The sequence below is a fragment of the Pochonia chlamydosporia genome, chromosome 1 (genome assembly GCF_001653235.2).
Source record: "Pochonia chlamydosporia 170 chromosome 1, whole genome shotgun sequence".
Classification (NCBI taxonomy): Eukaryota; Fungi; Ascomycota; class Sordariomycetes; order Hypocreales; family Clavicipitaceae; genus Pochonia; species Pochonia chlamydosporia.
In genome coordinates, this window is record NC_035790.1 from 7744042 (window position 1) to 7764873 (window position 20832).

At 49.7% G+C, this 20832-nt stretch overlaps 7 protein-coding genes across 7 annotated transcripts; 4 read left to right on the forward strand and 3 right to left on the reverse strand.

Moving 5' to 3' along the window:
- Positions 1 to 437: 437 nt before the first annotated feature.
- VFPPC_16691 (hypothetical protein) lies at positions 438 to 623 on the reverse strand (the record flags this gene model as incomplete). The annotated part of the gene is made up of 1 exon (XM_018294444.1): positions 438 to 623. One exon carries the CDS (start codon positions 621 to 623, stop codon positions 438 to 440), a length of 186 nt encoding a protein of 61 aa, XP_018138829.1.
- Positions 624 to 6423: 5800 nt separating this feature from the next.
- VFPPC_18166 (hypothetical protein) lies at positions 6424 to 6729 on the forward strand (the record flags this gene model as incomplete). The annotated part of the gene is made up of 1 exon (XM_022429819.1): positions 6424 to 6729. One exon carries the CDS (start codon positions 6424 to 6426, stop codon positions 6727 to 6729), a length of 306 nt encoding a protein of 101 aa, XP_022286034.1.
- A 770-nt stretch (positions 6730 to 7499) lies between these two features.
- Positions 7500 to 15000, reverse strand: VFPPC_02048 (cyclin dependent kinase (Pho85); the record flags this gene model as incomplete). Its single annotated transcript, XM_018281766.2, has 4 exons — positions 7500 to 7652; positions 7711 to 10907; positions 11011 to 11113; positions 12985 to 15000. The coding sequence occupies 4 exons, from the start codon at positions 14998 to 15000 to the stop codon at positions 7500 to 7502; spliced, it is 5469 nt and encodes a 1822-aa protein (XP_018138831.2).
- A 306-nt stretch (positions 15001 to 15306) lies between these two features.
- Positions 15307 to 16034, forward strand: VFPPC_16692 (hypothetical protein; the record flags this gene model as incomplete). Its single annotated transcript, XM_018294445.1, has 5 exons — positions 15307 to 15341; positions 15398 to 15512; positions 15582 to 15647; positions 15701 to 15823; positions 15891 to 16034. 5 exons carry the CDS (start codon positions 15307 to 15309, stop codon positions 16032 to 16034), a joined length of 483 nt encoding a protein of 160 aa, XP_018138832.1.
- Positions 16035 to 16269: 235 nt separating this feature from the next.
- On the forward strand, positions 16270 to 16839 carry VFPPC_02050 (PAP2 domain-containing protein; the record flags this gene model as incomplete). Its single annotated transcript, XM_018281767.1, has 1 exon — positions 16270 to 16839. One exon carries the CDS (start codon positions 16270 to 16272, stop codon positions 16837 to 16839), a length of 570 nt encoding a protein of 189 aa, XP_018138833.1.
- A 403-nt stretch (positions 16840 to 17242) lies between these two features.
- On the forward strand, positions 17243 to 18735 carry VFPPC_02051 (zinc finger protein zpr1; the record flags this gene model as incomplete). The annotated part of the gene is made up of 2 exons (XM_022428260.1): positions 17243 to 17416; positions 17479 to 18735. The coding sequence occupies 2 exons, from the start codon at positions 17243 to 17245 to the stop codon at positions 18733 to 18735; spliced, it is 1431 nt and encodes a 476-aa protein (XP_022284109.1).
- Positions 18736 to 19167: 432 nt separating this feature from the next.
- Positions 19168 to 20505, reverse strand: VFPPC_13197 (hypothetical protein; the record flags this gene model as incomplete). The annotated part of the gene is made up of 1 exon (XM_018290974.1): positions 19168 to 20505. One exon carries the CDS (start codon positions 20503 to 20505, stop codon positions 19168 to 19170), a length of 1338 nt encoding a protein of 445 aa, XP_018138835.1.
- Positions 20506 to 20832: the final 327 nt, after the last annotated feature.

Sequence of the window (20832 nt, forward strand, 5' to 3'; positions counted from 1 at the left end):
AATCCTGGCAAGGGTTTATTGATGTTAGTTGAGAGCATAATTTACCTTCTCAACCTCCCCATAGAGCTTTGTCAGTTTTGTCAGTACGCTGCATTACTGTCCAAATTGCTCCTAAGTTGTGGGAATACTCGCCCTCGGGGCTCAAGGCGAGCTGTAATTGACCAAGGCCCATTGACGCCATTAGAGGATCATATTTTCCTTGGTCGTATCTCCCTCAAGGTTGAGAGAGGACTGCCGCACACGATTGTCAGGCACACCTTTACTTTCCTTGTGCCAGAACGCATTGTCACAGTGTACGGTTTCAACAACTCCTGCCATTGTGTGCGCTCATGGCGATTGACTTCGTCTTGACTCTTTGCCGGCCGGCTGTCGATAAGCACGCCGACACTGATCCTTCACTGCATGGCATCAGAGTAATTTGGGCAAGTCCTTTGCCATTATGGCAACAATTCAACCTGATACCTGCGTCGAGCTTCCAGTTTGGGCATTGCTGTCAACGTGTGTTTCCTTCCTCCAGTCACATCACAGAGTCTCTGCACTGAAATGCTGCGCATGAGAACCCTTGACATCCGTGTCGGGGACTGCATGTGTGTGCTGAATACCAGCTTCCCATGGGTTCGCATAATATGTTGGAAGGGATTTGAGTCTCACAAAGGATCCAATAACTGCCAGGCAGCTACATGACCGCTTCTCCTGATGGGTCACTGTTCTTGATGCTTGTGACCGGTGAAAGGGCAACCCCTGGATTACGGTGACCACGGTGGCCAACTCTTCACCCTTCACCTTCCATCTATTACAGACTTCTGTTGATTGGCGTTGGCAACGTACATCGGTGTCATAGTGACAGCGCGTTTGATTCGCGCGCCTAGAATATCGGTTCTCCTTTCTCCAGACTATTCACCGCCTGCACACTGACGAAAAGACAAGGCTCGATATTTGACGGCTGTACCAAAACTCGTGTTCCACAACATCAGATCTATGCAGGGTTTGACCTGAGAATACCACTGCGGCTGCATTGCATAGCCTACCTTCATTTGTCATCGCCAATCTCGCTCTTTTTCCCGAGTCAGATGGTCATACGCTCGATAATTCACCGAGAGCCTGCAGTTCAGACCGGTGTGGGCCATGGTTGGGATTTCAGTCTTGCACAACAGGCGCCTCAACTGTGAAGTGAGCTGTTGAGGCTGTCCAAGGCTTCGGACAGGTATACACGTAAGAGTCAATCAACTCCGAACTCACACTGCTCTCGGGCAAATCTTCTGCAGATGTTGAGGCTAATTGCTGGAAGTCAGCTTTGGCGAGCACCCCACGGCAGGGGTAGGTTGAAAACACCAGACATTTCGTTCTTGCCTTTCCGTGGCGATTTGCCAAGACGTATTTCCATACCTACTTCGGCATTTTTGTTGCACCACGCAATTCTACGCCCTTTGCGCTTCAAGGGGTTGCCGGCTCAGCCTCACCAGATATTTCTAGATGTTGCAATTGAGTCTATTACGAACAAATTGCTCGGACGGCGATTCACCACGTCCGGGGCGTGCCGCACCATGGAGGCTAACCCCGGCTGCTCGAAGGTTTGCGCTTCTATAACTAAATATAACCATGTGAAGACACAGTATTGACCTGCCCAGGGCCTTTTTGCGGTGTCTTCGACTACTCCATAACCCTTCCCTCGTCGCTTCTTTGCTCGGGAAATTTACAACTTCACAGGTCTGACAGAGCGTTCTGGGTGTAGTATTGCTCTTGCGCTAATTGACATCTGGCTTTACGGGTACGAGCCAGACAATGACTACGGATAAGATTAACCAGAACTGATGCGGCTGAAGTTCTCTGAGTGCATTTCCCAATGCCGCGGGCTTTGGAGCGGTGATGCCGTTCGATCAGCATGTTGAAACACACAAGGCGACTTCAACATGTCCATCATGTTGGTTGGCAGGCTTCACCCTTTGACATGTGTTTACGAATCAAGGCATTTAACTTGCCATGGACAGTGATACCGCAAACTCCCGCCATTGGTCCGTATTAAATTTGATCTTGGCTCAAAAGGACTGGTGGCACTGATCCAGAGAAGCTTCCTGTCCAAGGTTCTTGGAAGAGGTCTCTGCGTTGCATATGCCGGGCGAGTGTTGTTATATCCAGGACGTCATATGCTAAATTCAGCCAGGACCTATGTTGCAGGTATGTCTGAGCAAAAGCCGATAAATGTTTGCAAAATATTAGGGCACTGACAGTAATTTGAACAGCATATTGGCGCCGTGCCAGGTCGAGGTCAACGCTTTGTTAAGCGACATGCCTTGTCCAAATCGTTCAACGTCGTCATTAATTCATAGATAAATTGATACGGGCCAAACTTGGATAGAAGACACGCTGTAGCACCAAACATCTTGGGGCTGACCAGTTCGTCAACGGCAGAGATTACGAAATACAACAATCCCGACTGTTGACAAGCGCCGCCCATGAACCAGCCGGGAGTTCAACTGTGCGATAAATATAGATTAGCCTGTTGGTAGGTGGCTTGTTTGCTCCTCGGCCCAATTTCCCTGGCGAATGTCGCTTGGCAGAAAGCCCTTGCCCTGCTTTCATGTCCTGGTCTGGACTCGCTTGGCACGCAACAGTTGTGCAGGCGAGACAGAGGGCGAACTGTGGTGGCTTCGTTCAGCTGCAATTGACACGCAACGAGATGGTGCCTGTGGCGTAGACAGAAATACGTCTCTAGCCGGTGTTTTGGCAGAGTTCCGTCCAATCCTTTGGCCTCAATGGCCATCCGTGGTTGAGCTATGGGCCTACTTCGTCAGAGCCGGAGAATGGCCTTGTTTGGTTGCCATATTTGGCGGCGTCAATTACTCCTCTCTCTTGAGACGTCGTATAAGGTTGAGATGGGTCCGACAGTCATGTCAGGGTATGCAATGTCACCATCCCATGGTTGCCAATGTTGTCATCCCTGACACATCTTGTATCACCAACACCTGTGTTCCTGGGTACCGATATATCGGTACCAATAGGCAAGAGGCGATTCAATCTCTTGGGCTACTGCAGTCTTCACGGCGACCTGTGGGACATCAGAATTGGGACACGCTTGTCGGAACTGGCTAAAGCAAATTAAAAAAACTTGGATATACCTTCGACCAACAGCACGCAATATTTAGCTTTCTGTGGTTGGTACTAACGTACCTAAAAGCAAAAATGGGTGTCAGTATGTACAATGTACCTGAAGGTATGTATACGCCGCCAACTCGGAGTTGGTGCTCTCAAAGCTGCATAGTTTTCTCAACCGGCTTTGGCCGGAGCCATAACCCTGTGTGGAAGAAGGATGGATAACCGTTTGAACCGTTGACGATTTAGCCCGAGGCTAGAAAAGCAATACAAAGAATCAACAAAAAGAATTCCACTATATGACAGGGGGGACAAAGCGACTTGCCCGCCCGTGTACTCCGTATTGTAGGGTTATCCCATCAAACATGGGACACTAAACTGACTGACACTATTGCGGGGGCCCACGGTTCACCTTCTTACAGAGTACGGAGTACTTGGGGAGGTATTTCATCCAGCATCTCCTGTCAGATAATGATGTGTATTTTGACAAGACTTGAGACGAACACCAGACCTTTTGCCCCCCCGGCAGAACCACCAAATGTTTGGGACCAAGTGGGAAGCACGCACGGACGGAACGGGCTTCCGAGCCATTCCAGACATGTTCCAATGTTGGTTCTGCTCACGACCCCAGCTTGTGCCGCCCGCAGTCTATGCGATGCCGGTTCAAGTGCACAGAGTATGCCTACTCGTATCCTTGGGACTATGCACGGAGTGTTGCTCCGTGTTGCCTCATACATCCCCGGTATCATCACGTTGGGCCTTGGCTGGGGACGGGAAAATGAGAAGTGACGGCCCGGATGCGGACCCGGATTCCGGTGCTTTTGAAGTTGCAGTTGTAATTTACCTGCATCTAAAATTTTCGTTTCGTTTCGGTCTTGTTTGGATGACAATTACTCTGTACAATAATGCTGCAACACTAGTCGCATAGGATGGTTCACAACAACGGTGGGAGAATTGAGAAAGACACATGATGCAAGACTTGACCTTTATTCCGCTTGCAAAAAACACTATCGATCGCAGCCAAGGCTTTTGGTGGTCTCTTGTTAGTCTGATTGAGTGAAGAGTTTGACAACCAACAAACCCCTCACCAACTAACCAGACAATGCAATGTTGGAAAAAGCAAAAGCAAAAGCAACAGCAAAGCAACTAGTCGATGCGACATCAAAGGACTGGCGGCAGAAGGGGCGGAGGCCAAAAAGCAAAGTGCACCAGACACAAATGAGAACAGACCAGACGACGAAGGAGAGAAGAAAAAACCGCAAGGTGAAAAATAAAAATAAAAAAATGAGCCATCACAGCGCCACTTCCTTCGGCTAAGCTTATTCAACCAACATCAAACGTCAATCTCGCCGCGTCTATCGCCTCGCATCAGATAATCTTGGTCACCAGGTGAATGGCACATGCATGCGAGATGCGGGTGTGTTGGATGGATGGAACCTTGAACATGGTTCCGCCCTGGCCGATGGAGAATGCAATAAAGTACTGTATAATCTCTCCATTGTAACAAATAGGCCCTGTATCTAACATGTCAAGTTCCAAGGATATTTGCTAACTACCTAGTAGTTTACTCCATACACTGGTTCATTTTGGGATGAGATGAGACGAGACGGACGGCACGGCCTGGCAGGGTTGCTTGCTGGTGGTCTGCATGACGACTGGAGTTTCAATTCAACCAGCTTTTGTCCCTATCAATCTGATATGTAAGATTTTCTGCTCTCTTTGCTAAGTGCAGAACACGAGCAAGAACAAGAACAAGAACAAGAACTGTGGGTTCTGTTTACTTTCCTTTTTTTTGGTCACAGCACTGTAACCATTGTTTCCGGTTGCTTTCTTTTTTCTGTTTTTGTCCCGTTGCTGCATTTTCGCATCCTGGTGTTTATGACATGTGAAGAGAGGGTCATCATACTGTACACACACTCACTCACTCACTCAGTTGTATACTCCCGGCTCACATCATTTCTGCTCACATAACGCAAACATCTGCGTTATTTAGGATCAAAATGATGACATTCACACTCAACACCAGACGTCAATAAATACTGTGTCGATACTCCGTACATGTCTACCATCTGAGACATCTCTGTCAAAAGCCCCCCTTTCGCAGCAAATAAATAGCCGCAACCACATGGCCACATGGCCAAACATGCCGTCATGACACCCTCCCATCTCTGATGGAGCATCAACCGCCCCATCAGGACGCATACATACATCCATACCCCCAATGCAGTTGCATCTGCTAGTATCAAAAATGAGAAGCCTAGTCACGTCACGTCCACGACGACACCAACAGCCTGCCACTTCACCAAAAATGCACACTCCCGTACGGTACGTCCGGCACTGCCTGCCCTGATCTATCACATCCGGATCATGCAAACGCCCCCCCTGGGACTTAGTTTTCGTGCAAAATGCCCCCCAAACACTGCTTCAAATCTCAAAAAGCATAGAGACTTGTGCGGTTGTATCTTTTCCCAATCCATCTCGTACCTGGTCTGAACGCGAACTCTGGTACACGCCATTGCTTTGCACGCCGTCGCATTTCTATATCCAAGGGGCGTGTTGTAGCTCGGTAGATTGTAAATTACTGCTGTTTGCATGCATATTCCAACAGTATCATGTTGAGCAGTGATGAGATTTCAGGCTCAGACGGGACAATTTCGAAACGGTTCAACACATGACTAACCGCCGTCCCATACTCAACCCGTATATACAATCTATACACTTCCCTGCCCTATAAATGCAATACAAATAGATTACAACCCGTAAAATCACTACTACCGTATCCAAATAAACCTCAAACCCCGAAAAGCGGTCAGTATAAACCCTCTTAATCTCAAAACCTGTTCCTCACCGCCAGTACTTCAATACCGAATCCAACTCCATCTCTTCCCTGCCACACCCGTTTTCAGACACAGACAACCAAATTACCAACATGAAAAAAAACCCATCCCACATGCCCTACCAGTCCCGTGCTCTCGGCCCGTTTCCCACAACGTGCATCCAACGTTGGCGCGGGCCGGAAACCCGGCTCACGAACCATGACAGTGTAACGGTTCTGGCGTAATTTGTGCCCAGAGCTCGGTCACTACGCTGGCGTATGCTCCTGGGGTAGCATGTTGGGTCTTTTTGGGTTTTTGGTCCAAAAGCTTGGATGGGGTTAGACGCTGTCATCGTGTGTTGGTTTAACCATTGTAGTACAAAGCTCGCTATCATCGTCATATTTGGAATATGTAACCTTGAGTAGCATTTGTGCTACGTATCCGTGCTCGTTGTGTATCCCACTCCCCAAACTTTGTTAGTATCCCACTCCCAGACATCAAACTCGGCCGAGATGCGATGAATGCCCAGGTATTTGGAATCAGCGACAGCCGGCCGACATGCCGACCTTGCCGCATTTTGAACTCACCATCGTGGCTTGGATATCAAGATGGTAGCTGCTGTTGGAGAATTTACCCGTGTCGATGGGTAGTAAAACAATGCATGCAAACACCGTTACGTCATTATGTCCTTGACAAACACTTGGATATTGGTTCGGTATCCAGGAAGGAAGCTCTCCCGAGACTTTGTCGGCCAACGCTTGTTCGGGACCAGGTATTTGTCAATGATGCAGGTCCCTCTTCCGGGGCGATCTCCGAGTTGTGAATTGACTGAGGCTTGCTGGTTGTTAGTTATGGTGGTGGATTGGATGGAGGGGTGTTGATACTTGGTATTTGATATTCAGGTAAATGTATGTCAATGTGTTTAAATGATTATTTGTAAATATTTAAATTAGACCTTGCAATATGCCTAGTCTTAGTGCTCATGTAATCGCACAGGAGGATCGTGTCTTGGTTCAGGAGAGACATGTGATACGAACTAACTGCTACGTCAACGATAACAAAGAAAGATACTACCGCCAGTTAGACTTTGGAAAGACACGGTCAGACATGAGATATGGCTCGTCGTGTATCAGCACTCGCGGTACAACTTAAAGACAGTGACTTGATCAACCGTCAGTACTGAACTTAAATGATGCTCGTTATAGATATATTGTCAAGTCATACTTTATAGACCATGCTTTGAATGTCGATACTGGAAACAATATCAGGTGTACCATCGCTTGTAAACACTTGTGACAAACCCCATCACCAAACTCACGTGCAAGAACTCCCAGCCGTCACGATATCTGTTCATCACACAGCACGTTGTCATGCTCACGTCTAGCACAAGAGAAAATTGGTTGACGCAGAAACCCTGCTGTGCCATAGTATTCGTCGTAAGCGGTCATCATCCATGGACGGGTTGAGCAATCCATGGTGATCGTGTTGAAGAAATTAACTTCCTCATATGCCTGCTGTATGATGCTATTTATCCCCTTTTGCATGCTCCCTCCTCTAGGTAACGCACTACACGTTGGTCTCCTGGGTATAGGTTTATTTCGCCTCAACGCTCAATTTCAATTCATCCTCCGTCGTAGGCGAGCCGTTGGATCCGTCGGTGGCATTGGACTCGCCGCTCGTGAGACCCTTTCGGATGGCCAAGACGCTATCAACGATGACGGCGTCGATGCCTTCTTTTACTTGTCTCTGTAAAATGATTAGCTCAAGTCGATCCTAGACGACAATGATACAAGAGACACCATACCTGAACCATAATAGGATCGTTATTCAGCACACCGTAGCTGACGCACACCAGCCCAATTTCTTTCACCACCTTGACCAAGCGGGGGCTGTTGATCAACGGCTCAGCAGCGGACACAATGCCGAGCAAGTTCCAGCGGCTTGCAAACCGAATTGCTTCCTGTAGTGATGATGCGCGAATGTCTCCAACAGGACTGCAGCCCGCGTCCGTGAGAAACAGGATAGGGATAGAAGGCTGCTTGAAACTGAGACAGAGGCAGATGTCTGGATTGAAGGAGCTGAAGATGATGTGGCGGTTCTCAGCCAGATCATACACTTTGGACAATACGGTATCACAGAAGGAATTGAGCTCAACTGCATATGTGTCCATTTCGTGCTCTTCGCTCTCATGAAGCATGGGGTACTTGAGCTCCATGTTGAAGCCAATCTCCTCTGGCAGTTGTCGAAACAAATCTTCCAGCGTGGCAAAGGGGGCCTGGATAAAGTTTCCGCGGGAATTGGCCTTGTAACCCTTTGCCTTGAAATCTCTGGTGTGCTTCATGCGTTCTTCCATCTCCCTATTCCCGGTACCAGCATAACCCATGGACAGTGACCGCTTGGGGGGTGCAAAGCTGCTGCTGCGAGGCCGAATAGGGAGGTCATCAAGGCTTTCCCTATCTAACCCATTCTTATGAGCTCGGTCTCTGGCCTTGTCCGGGTTGATGTGCAAGAACTGCTCCAGTGTAAGGGTGTGAACTGGAGCGTCGATTCCAGTTTCACTGACAAGGAAGTCGTGGTAGATGACTGGGACGTGGTCCTTGGTCAACTGGACATCAAACTCAACGTATTGAGCACCAAGGTTGGCGGCGGCGATGAAAGATGGTAACGTATTCTCTCCAAGCTGGAGCGACTTATTAGATGTAAGATTTTTGCCTAGACCGCGGTGGCCGATGAGCATCGTTGACGAGAGCTTTCTCCAGTACGTCTGCCGCGATGTAATCTCCATGTTGGGGTGGTAGAAGGGCGTGATGACGAGAAAGTTGAAGTTGACAGTACCAATAACGTCCAGGTTACTAGACATGATGGGGACACAGACATCTCCCTGGAGATTCATCCGCCGTGAGCCAATAGTGGGCTTCACTGTGGAAAGCAGGGCAACAGCGCGACCAATCTTGTTCTTTTCGCTGCCGGAATAGGTTGGAATGATATCAAACAGCAGCTTGACCTTGCTTGCGTCGGTGGTCTTGAAAACAACTGGTTCCGTGGAAATTCCTTCGTGGACGGGAAGATCGATGGTGGTAGGATCGCCTTGGGCGCCATTGGCACTCACAACGACAGAAAGTGCTGTGTCGAGTTGTGTACTGTGGGCTTCGGTCAGAGGAACACTGTCCAGGTGAACAGCTTCTGTGGACTTTCGAATGTCCATCGTTCCCAAGCTCACTAGCACCAAGCTCTCGTTTGTGAGATAACGATGTCCAAAGGTCTTGACTGGCTCTGCAGGGCGAGAAACACTGCCGTTGGGTACATTGGACCGCCGTCCATCGATGGATGAGTTCTCTGGTGGGTGGGACTGCTGTAGGCCTTGCGCTATTCTCGCGGCAGCCTCTTCTTCATTGGTATGCGTAGCGAGATAACGAGCGATATCCATGTGTCCTCGAAGGGTGGCATGTTCCTTGGCAGTCCAGCCCGATGCATCTGGTTTTGATACGTCGGCGCCAGCATCAACGAGAAGCTGCACAACTGAGAGAGAGCCGTCGACAGCTGCCACATGGAGAGGAGTCCAAGAATAAGAGTTTTCTGCAATCTCAATATCGGCTTTTTGAGAGTCGCTACCACGAAGAATGATGCGGGCACAAGCTTCGTGACCAAATCTGGCTGCAATATGCATTGCCGTTTCGCCAGTCTTGTCAGTCCAATTGATGTCTACTCCTGCATCAACAAGCATTTGAACAATTGGTTCATAGTTGGACTTTGTGGCCAGGGCTAGAGAAGCACCAGATTTTTGTATGGTCTTTCGAATCTGGACCTTGGCCTCACTGCTTCCCTGCCAATTTTCGCCTTGGAGCAATGCTTGCGTGGTCAGGGGATGACCGCCCATGACGCTCAAGTGAAGTGGTGCGAAGCCATCGTTGTCGTGCCATTCAGGGGCATCAATGCCATCCTTGGCGTCAAACTGGTTCCAATCCTGCATATACTTCATGATAATTTGACAGACGACGACAAATCCAAACTGGGCGGCATAGTGCAAAGGAAGGCGCCCAAAGGAATCGCGGCTCTTCAAAGCCACGTGCTGGCTCTCGCTAAGCTGGTCCAGGAGATAAAGCAGTAATTGAACGGCCTCGTCTTCCTTGGAAAGAAGGTTTGACTCCTTGGTGTTGATTGCTTTGACAGCAAGGGTGGACGACACGGCTGGCTGCAGGTGCCGATTGGTGAATTGTGTCCCGACAGGCACGGGATACGCACTTGAGTCCTCATCTTGAGCTGCAGACTTTGTACGACCAATGTGGATGACCAGTCGGTGGATGCAGTTCCGGCCATTAATGTCATCCGGTTCGTCCAAATCTTTGATCTGGGTAAGAAGGTACGTGATGCACTGTCGGGAGCGGCCAGAGATGGACCGCTGAAGAAGGTTCAGCAACAACGTCTGAACTGCTGCCTCTGAGGCAACATTGGCGTCCGTCAGACCCCATTTGAGCGATGATACGTCGTCATTGCGAACAGCATGGTCCAAGATGTCCAACTGCGCCTGTGGCAAGTTCAGCATAGCCTTGGCCGAAGCACGACCCAGGGAGCGAGTAGAGCGATCTGACGTGGAATCGTCCACTTGCTGGGCATCGCTAAGCACAGATAGCCAGCGGTTTATTTCAGCAAGCAATCTAGTAATGTTTCCATCCTTGGCAAACTGCTTCGGGTCAACCTTGGTAGAGATGTATCGATGTTGGTAGGAAATCTGCGGGACTTTCTTATCCAGTTTCTTGGTAATCTTGACAAAACCTCTGCGGTTGATCTCACCGAACCATTGGAGATTCCTTAGCTGTGTCCGCAGCTCCAGCAAGGCGCCCATAACCTCTTCAACCTCATCTTGGTCAAGAGTGGCCACGACATCGGGGACGCGGCCATAGCGATTGTGAAGGATGTTCAACCGCCGGCATGCCTCTGCGAACTTCTTGTTGTAGAAAGAGTCGACATCTTCAAGATTGCGGTCGAGGGCGAAGAAGAGTTCTGCCGAGGGGTCATGAGTTAGGGGACCCGGGGGTTTAGAAACCCCCCGAATGCATTCTTCTCGTTTAGGAGTTATGAAGTCATGTATGGCAAAGAAGCCCACCTGCTGGATCTACCGTCTCTCCATTCCTTGATTTTTCCGCCAGAGCTTTGACGAGTTTCTTAAGGCCCTTGTAGTTGATATACGAAGCCGCCCACTCGGGGACCTGATTGCGTGGCAGGCTTTACATGTTGCGAAAAGCAAAGCGAAGTCTTAGTGACTCTGCCCATCCAAGTTTTGTTTCCCTTTTGCTGGGGGGGTAATGTTTTTACAAGGAAAACGATGGAATTCCTGGGGGGCACTCACTTCCTTCCAAACTTCATACTGCCCGAGATGCCAACTTTTTTTCCCTGCTTCAAATCTTCTCACTCTGAATGCGCGCTATGCACCTGCTAGAATTTAGCCGCGCTCTGGGGAGTTCGAGTCAAGTTCAATTGGTGAGCAAAAGGGACTGAGCCCTACCCCTGGCTGACGTCCCTATGAACAAAGCCCCTCGATAAGATTGACTGAGCACAGACGAAGAATGCAATGAAGAGACCACCAACCACAACAAAAAATACCAACAGTGCAAGACAAGAGGGAAAAAATACAGAAAGAGGATAAAACTATAAGAACCAGGAGAAATAGCAAGTCGCTTAAATGAAGGCAAATAACGGACCGCGACTCCCGAGTGCCGACCGAAAGTTGTGGAGAGAGATGGACCCCAATATGGTCGCGTGATCGTCGCCCCGTGTTGGAAAGTCCCCAGCTAAGACTTACAATAGCAGTCAATCCTTTCTGAAAGGACTAGACGGTATCGTGAGACGGCTGCGTCGGCGAGTAGTGTCCCACTGTGCCTGGGGTGAATAGACAGCAGGGAGCGAGTCGTCTACCGATTCTTCTCTCTTGGCGCTTGGCGTCGTGTGTCTCAAGAGGGTTCTTGGCAATGAATCGTCGGAATCAATCAATCACCGCATCGGCAGAAGATGAGCGAAAGATGAACGGGACAAACCCGCCATTATTATAAGAACTTTGTGTGCCTCGTGGGGTTTTTGACCTTGCTGCATCTCCAGAAGATTTTCAATGATTGACCCTCAACCATGTGCGAGTAATTGAATGATTATGTGGGGAAAGCCATGTCATCCTTTCGGGTTGACGGCCGAAGGAACAAAGACGAACGCGATGGATTGGAGGAAGGAGCGTCAGAGGCTGTCAGGGAGGTTTGGTGAGAAATGAAAAGGGGGGAGTGAATCTATCCACCTTCCAGCCAGTTCTTGCCGCCGATTGGTGACCGTGGACGAGGTCCTCAATCTGACTGGATAAAGTCGCATCAGTGAGAACTCAGATGCCTTTCAACATTTACAACGCCCGCACCGTCTGCTTCATCAATCACTGCTTTATCCACGCCTCCGTCTCCCTTGGACGCCGTCAAATTCCGTACATGTCCAGTATTGTTGCCTCACCGCGTTATGTTTCACTCTGGTGTGCAGCTTGCATTATCGTAAACACCGCCGCCAATCCACGCTTCAAATACCAGCAACGTGTCTTGCAGGGCTGTATGCCCAAGCATTGGTGCTTCACCCATGCACCTCCCCACGCGCCAGGCACGCTCAGCATAACCGTAATCTACATCTGTGATACTCAATGTCTCACTTTCATATATCCGTATACTCTGTGCCATGTGATGTGTGCAGCTCACGGAAGCATAACTGACTGCTCTTATGCTGTGGCCACCATGAAACGCAGTGTGAGCATGCAAGGGAACATGTGGACAATATATATGTACTGTACTGTACGGAGTATATGGATGAAAAAATGTACAAGTGCGGGCGCTATCTAATCATTATCCAGTCAATATCCTCAGCCGTTTCATCTCTAGTCATCCACCTTCTGGTATCATACAATACAATAGCATGCTACTATTCAGGATCCTACAGCCCATTGTCTTCCCTCCACGTAGGTTGTACGATGTGAAGGGCGTTGCCATGCAAGCAGTCCTCTTGGTTTGAAACTGAGCCCTTCTGGAACATGTACCTGTTTCCGTTCCCAGCCACTCACTGCCGTAGAAGGCGTGGCAGTTTCTTGTTGTCTTTCTCCTTTGTTTCCCTCTATCCGGTCTTCCACAGTCATGGTCTCCATTTCCTCCACCAAATCGGCATCCTCAACAACCTGGTCTCCACTGCCCGCTCGATTCAACCGACGTGACAGAGGTCCAGTTGGAACCAACTCACCCTCGAGCTCCCGGGTCAACGCTTGGGACTTCTCGACAGCCCCCGTGCCAATGTACATTGCCATAGATTCTCTGAATGTCGATGAGAATTCAGGGTAGAGAAGTTTGCTCTCTATTGAAAGCGTCGTTTTCCGGACAAACTCATACTCCTTCCACATACTCTCGAGTTGCAACAGCCGGCTCTTGGATATAGTTAATTGGCTGTTCTCTGCCTCAGTTGGCGTCTGAAAGCTACCAGAATATATTTCTGGTAACAGTAGATTCGCCTTGGCTAGTGACTCCAACAGTCGTTGGAATTTGGGTCCAGAAATGTCCAAGTTTGCGAGACCCGTTTCGCTAGGTTGCGGTGAATGTTGTCCGAGTCCGCAAAGGTCGATTAGAGCGAAAACCCTGCCGACGAGGTAGGCTGCAGTGTTATCGTCTTCCAGTGACAAGAGGAGCTCCCATTTCTTCTGACTATTGGAAAGACCCCGGACTAACCTCACAGCTGCTCTCCAATCAAGAGCAGTGACGCACTCATCAAACAGTTGCTTGACCGCGTTTGTGCTCAACTCAACGCCAGAACGCAAGCACGAGACGAAGAATGACGCGGCTTCGTCAAAAAGCTTGAAGTGGAGGAGGCCATTGAGGATTGTTTCCACCAAAGGCACATTGAGAGGGACATGTTCCCATACCCAATTTCCTGTGCGCGTACGCAGCTTGGAATTTGCAGCCCATTTTTCCATGCCCCAATGTTCGATGTCTTTGAGATGTCGTCTACCCATCTTGCCACCAGACTTTCCATCCAGCCCAGTGAGACATGCCAAAGCCCGCAGAAACTGGCCATGATTTTGCGTTACCTTGTAATGGTTGAGAATCGCTGTAAAGGTAGATGGGGTCGGTTTCAACAACCGTCTATGGAAAAAGGAGTACACCAAAGCGTCGGAGAAGGCGTGGTGGCCGGACTTGTCAAAAGCAACAATGAGAGTGTTGTATGTATGCATATCGGGAGGATGAGCCGATACAAGGAGATTGTAGCAGACTCTTCCGATCTTCTCTTTCCAGCTCAGGCCCTTGGTCTCGATCAAAGATCGGATCTGGCTGTTCAAAGCAGCTGTGTTTCTGGTCGCTTTCTCCGGATCTACTGATCGGAATGAGAAGTTTGGATATCCCTTCGCTGTGAGCCCCTTGGCCTCATCAAATGCCGGGCTTGACGTTGAGCCATTGTCGAAGATCTCCGCACGGTCCAGCAATTGTTGAACGAGATATTCAATGCTGCGTGTTTCGCGGAGCAATTGTGTTTGATTGAGCGACTCTCGGAAGCTGATCCGTTCATCTCGCTCTTCAACCATGATCGCCCTTTCCAACTGCTCGTAATTGATCTGTCTCGAGCGGCGCAACGAGGGCTCTCCTAGGGTGTTGTAAAAGTCTTCCTTCAGGTCGGCAACTAGCTCGGATGCGGCGATGGTCGCTGGTTTGTCGATTTCCTTCATAAATGGCCGGTTTCGGTAAATTGCCTTGAGACTTTTCCAGAGGGCGTCCATCTGGTGTATTGATAGGTCTGATCCGTTGGCTTCTGTCGTCGATACACTTGATGAGCAGCGGCCCTGCAATTCGCTCAGTTCTCGCCTAGCTTCCTCCAGCTGCCGATCCAACTCTCTTCTTCGCTCATCTTTCCGTACGGCATCAACAATTGCGGCGGTAGCAAAAACTGAGCTGTAGCAGGCTGTGAATATTTCGGCAAAGGTCGCTTTCCGTTGTCCAGCAGCCCCAGTAGCTCGCCTCCTGGCCGCACCAATTGCGGTGCTACAAGCCCTGCACCCGCAACGATGAGCCTGGCCGGCCCTAGCCCAGAGCGATTGCATCACGACGTCATCTGAAGTCAAACAGGTGTGCCAGGCTAGCTGTTGGATCGGTAGGGCTTCAATTGAGGTCAAAATAATATCAGCTCGCTGGTTGAGCTGTTCGGAAGCTGCTCGGTTCAGAAAATGGGTCGATGCAATTTCTCATCACGTGATGCCATGTAGCTTTTGGGTGTCCCCATGCGCCGCATGTGGCGTGGGTCACAGTCATGGGGTGGGATGCGATGTCTGGAAAACGTTGGAGAGAGCAATCAAATTTCACCAGACGATATACCAGCATTTAGGACGTCTCCTAGCTGATTATCCATTATGTTTACATTAATCGTCAAGGCTGAGCAGACGGGGTATGTTTATCAGGAGCTACATCTTGGGTAACCTGCCAACTAACCTAATAATCCAGAGTGACCAACCTCCGACCAGATGATACCCAAGACAACCCGTTCTGGTATATGTTCAAGGTTCAATGCACTTCATGCAGAGAAACGCACGACAACTATGTGGGAGTGAACCGTTTTGTAAGTGTACCTTAATAAGTCAAGTTCGAACCCGGATGGGCAAGACTTTGGTTCTGACATGCCACTTAGGAGACCAACGAAATGAGCGGAAGCCGTGGTGAGGCCAACTTTGTATGGAGGTGCAAGAACTGCAAGGTATGTTGTTTGACTCGTTGTGAACAGGATACCCAAGCTAAGGTATTCGACAGCGTGAATCATCGGCTTCCATAAAAGCAGCCCCAGTCCCCTACGAGCAGTCGGAGCCGCCCAAGGCGCACAAGGTTATTGAATTTGATTGCCGCGGACTCGAGTTTACCGAATTTAAGCCAGAGGTATAAATGAACCAGGCTTGGCTACCCGTTTGACTTGTCTTTTCCAATTTCTAACACTACCGTGCAGGGCGAATGGCTAGCTGATGGTCTTGACTCTGGTACCAAGTTTACCGCCATCGATCTATCAGATGGAGAGTGGTTCGACTATGACGAGAAAGCTGGAGAGGAGGTTAGTGTCAAGGATATTACCTGGGAGATTCGCAGAGCTTAAGTATTTAATATTTAGGAAGGAAATACAATTTAATTATCCCATCGAGCTTGGTGTAGGGTAGTGCCATCTTGTTTGTTGGCAATCTATCGGTACCCCACCCGTGGACCCAGACGTCTCCAGTAAGGGATTGTTCGTGGTGTAACTTTGCCTTGGCCAAAAATCTCGTTTGCACGCCTCACCTCGAGATAAGCCTGCGTCCCAGCACCATCCAGGTATATGTGGTCATAGCAAAAGAATGGCATCAGACCAGCTCTCCGTTGGCCTCGATTACCTCACCGATGCAGCCCATATCCTACGACAGACGGCCCCAGAGACATCCGCGCATCTGATGCTGCAGCGCAATGAACTCATGTTCCACAATCATCTGGCTCAGCATGAAGTGCAGCGTCAATATGTTTGCGGCGCCTGTGGACATATAATGATTCCCGGGGATAATACAGCATTGGTGCTTGAGGCTCGTCAACCACTCAATCTACGGAAACGAACTGCCTCGACAAAAGGCAAAGAGCAGCCAAAGTCTGCCGCGTCAGGATCGAAAGGACCAACAAAAACCATCACGTGTGGGCACTGCAGTCGAGTCACCAATATCAGCCTTCCGGCGCCCGAAGCCGTGACGCACCGAAGGACAACCAGAGCGTCTGCTATCAAGAAGACATTACCGGTTGAGTCACAGAATCAGAAGACGACAGCAAATGCAAGTAGCAAGAAGAGGGCTAAGAATCGGAAAGGCGGACTTCAGGCGTTGCTCTCTGGGCAGCAGCAGAAATCGACAAACTCGCTGTCGCTAGCGGATTTCATGAGATGAGGCACTGATCTGAAAAATGGGCTTGTCCCGTTATCCCGACATTTTCTTTTCAAGTCCATTTCAAGATGCTGAGGATAGCCTCATCAGCAGCCTGGCAGTGAGTAGAAAATGGACGAATGCTATTGGACAGCTTTCTTTCGAGGCACTGGACATCTGAGCTCTTAGTGGCTGCTGGAAGCTTCAGTTGCCTTCTAGCGCCAAAACCCGGCTGCCGAACCACTATTTTCTCCCCAGACCCTCTGCCAGCCTTCAATGTTGCGCTAGCGGACTGGAATGACATAAGGTCTGGTTCAATGTTCAGATTTGCCCCTCCAAAAATTTCATTGCCCCTCCATCAGAGTCACTTGCAGACGGACTACAAAATTTCTTTACTCGTTGCGAACAGAAACACCACAGTAGCAATATGTCTGCAGACGACAAGAAAGAAGAGACGACACAGAACCCTACCGAGTTTTTCGAATCTATCGGAAACAAGGTCGAAGGTGTGTCTGCTACCACAAATGGCGCCACTGCCGAGGACGACCAGTACCGTCCTGTTGAGGAGATTGAGTCGCTTTGCATGAATTGCGGCGAGAATGTAAGCTTTCCGCCGCTAAAAGATTTCGTGGAAATGTTGTATACTAACAAGCATACTTCTAGGGCGTCACTCGTCTCCTTCTCACAGCAATCCCCTACTTCCGAGAAGTAGTCATCATGTCCTTCTCCTGCGAGCACTGCAACGTGCAAAACAATGAAATCCAAGCGGCTGGCACAGTTCAACCAAAGGGAACACACTACGAGCTACGTCTTACGGCACTCGAAGACTTCTCCCGCCAAGTTGTCAAGTCCGACACCGCGACTGTCAAATTCATCGAAATGGATCTCGAAATCCCCGCCGGCCGTGGCCAACTCACAAACGTCGAGGGTCTCCTAACCACCGTTCTTGACGACCTCGAGATGAATCAACAAGCTCGCAAAGAACAATCTCCCGAAGTAGCTGAAAAGGTCGCCGAGATCATCGCCAAGGGGCGCTCTATGCTTGCTGGGGACGCATTCCCTTTCCGCTTCTACGTCGATGACCCAGCCGGAAACTCCTTCATCGCACCGGATCTCAAAGACGGTGTAGGAAAATGGGAAAAGCGCGAATTCATCCGCACTCCTGAGCAAAATGCATCCCTCGGCATAGGAGACAGTGCCGATGCTCCTGCTGAATTCTCCAACCCCGGCCTCACTGAGGACGGCGAGATCATTCCGAACGAAGTATATAGCTTCCCAGCCAGTTGCCCCGGTTGCATGCATCCATGCACAACACACATGAAGATGGTGGATATTCCACACTTCAAGCAAGTCGTCCTCATGTCTACCGTCTGCGACCACTGTGGCTACCGGTCCAACGACGTGAAGACGGGCGGCGAAATTCCCGAGCAAGGCGAGAAAATCACCCTGACTGTCCAAGACTCCACCGATCTCGCGCGCGATATTCTCAAATCTGAAACATGTGGTCTCGAATGCCCCGAACTCCAACTGCAGGTAAACCCCGGAACTCTAGGCGGTCGCTTCACCACCGTCGAGGGTCTTCTTACACAGGTTCGCAACGACCTCCACAGCCAAATATTTGAAGCAAGTGGCCCCGGACAAGGCGGTGATTCATTAAGCACCCCTGAGAAGACGCAGTGGGATACTTTCTTTGCAGGTTTAGACGCGGCTATCAAGGGCGAGAAGGAGTTTACCGTCATTTTGACAGATCCATTTGCAAGCAGCTTTGTTCAACCGCTGGTGGACCCCCCTGCTCCCGACCCCAAGATTAAGAAGGAGAACTATGAGAGGACAGAGGAGGAGGAGGAAGAGCTGGGATTGAAAGACATGAAAGTTGAGGGATACGAAGAGCCCGAGAAGGAGGAGGAACAGGATAAATAAGCCGAGCAATGGGTGTGGTTGATGCAAGCGGGATGTGAATATGAAATGAACTGGACCTTGTCAAAGTGGATAGAGAAAATTTTTGAGCGCATTTAGAATTCAAGAAGCATGTAAATATGCAAGATATAAGAGCTTTCAGCCGGGTCATTGTGAGTGTGTGCCATTACAGTGGGGGGTCAGAAGTATTTGAACAGGGAAAGGTATCGCATATCTCGTTGTGTGCTGAGGCATATTGAGCTGTGTTAGTGTATACTTGCATATGTTCAAATACATTGGACCACAGACTGTAGACACTGATACGATATCACTTGCCAGCTTGGACCACCACGTGAAAGATCTGCGACTGAGCACACACCACATCCCTACCTACCTAGTAGGTTGGTAGGTTGAGATTCCTTTCTGGTTCGTGCCTGCTTGACTTGCACTCAAACATTAGGTGGTTGCCCCGGTTGTTTGAAACTCGTCTAACAACTTCCCAAACGCTGCCAGCGCTGCCTTGGACATATACTCAACCCAACGCCTGTCGCCATGATCTAGACCCTCGCCCAGATCGCTCTGTCCACGAATCACTCTCAACCACGCTTCTCTCCGCGGATGAGGCACTAGAATCAAGTCCATCCATGCCTCCCTTCCTCTACCCTTGAAGAGTTCTACCGCACCCAGCATCGGTGTCCGTCCGCTAAACCGAAAGGTTGCAACTTTTGCATCCACACCTTCGGCATACAGCCAAGCACGAGCAAGACTGTGTCCTCGAGTGAGGAACCGGTACACGTCATACCCGGTGATAAGCAGAAGCAGAAATACGCCATCCCAGCCCTTTTGAGCTGCTATGTACGTCATGGATGCAAGCTGGAGTATGTGGGCAACTTCGAACCACCGTCCAGCCAACTTCGCCCCAGGACCGTCTGGGAAACTTACCATGGGCTTATTAAGAAGGGTGTCGACAATTGCACGATTTCCAATGTACAGATGCCATTCGACGGCATTCTGGTGTGCTGCTACTAGCATACCGGCGTCATGCAGCTCCGTATTCTCCAGGTATGTGGATGGCCGAATGGCCGTGATGCTCCGGCCTACAAGTTGCGAGACCATGGTGCAAAATATGACGACGGCAGTTCCATAGGCGCCGAGAACACAGAGAATGATGACGACAGCTGTCATGAATAGATATTCACAGATGTTCACTGCCCTTGAGGAAACCAAACTAACGCGTTCTTGGTTCGCTGATTTAGGTATGAACTCGAAGTTGTACACGTGGAGGGTTTGATAGCGACGGGGACCAGCATTGTTGCCAGTCGACTCCTTGCGAGCCTGGGAGGTATCTGACGTAGTGGACGATGTAATCGTGTTCTGAAGATTGGTTGAATCGTCCTCTGGCATATCTACAACACCTGGTTTCGTTCTTCGTCTGAGATAGTCGCTTATCCAGACCACGGCAGCACCGTTTGCAGCTGGGAAGACGCTTCCCCATTTCACATCCCACACCGTCCGACTCGACCCCCCGGCACCAAAGCTGGCATAGTCGAGGTGTTTAGGACCGCCGTTGAGGAGTCGTGCCAGTCCTAAGAGCGCGCCGAGCCTGGGAAGCAATGGGACGCAGATGCGCCCTAGAAGCGAGACTTCTCCGATCGTGATATAATCCTCGCGCGGAGTAGCTAGATGAAATACCAAGGGTATCAAAGCACACCATTCGGACACTATCGCCGGAATCTGTGGGAGAAGAGAGAAAGGTGATGAGCCAAGGGTTCCGTCAGTGAATTCAATGGACATATTGAAACCGAATGTGTTGCAACTGTGCAGGTTCAACGAAATAATCACGCACACTCGAGGAACCATCTATCTGCATTTTGCAGGTTACACGACGCAGATATTGGGCATCAATTGCAAGGCTGCTGGATAGTGTCCCGAGACATATTCGGCTCCTAAAGTGAAGCTGAAATGCAGAGCAGCCATGCTTTGGTTTCACAGCAGGGAGGGGACATTGAAGGGGTTGATTCCAATATTGGTCTTGGTTTCCATGGTTTAGATTCTTTAGATCTGTTAACGACGACTATAGCAATCGTTACGAAGGATTCATCCTCTGAAATGAGGCTGCTC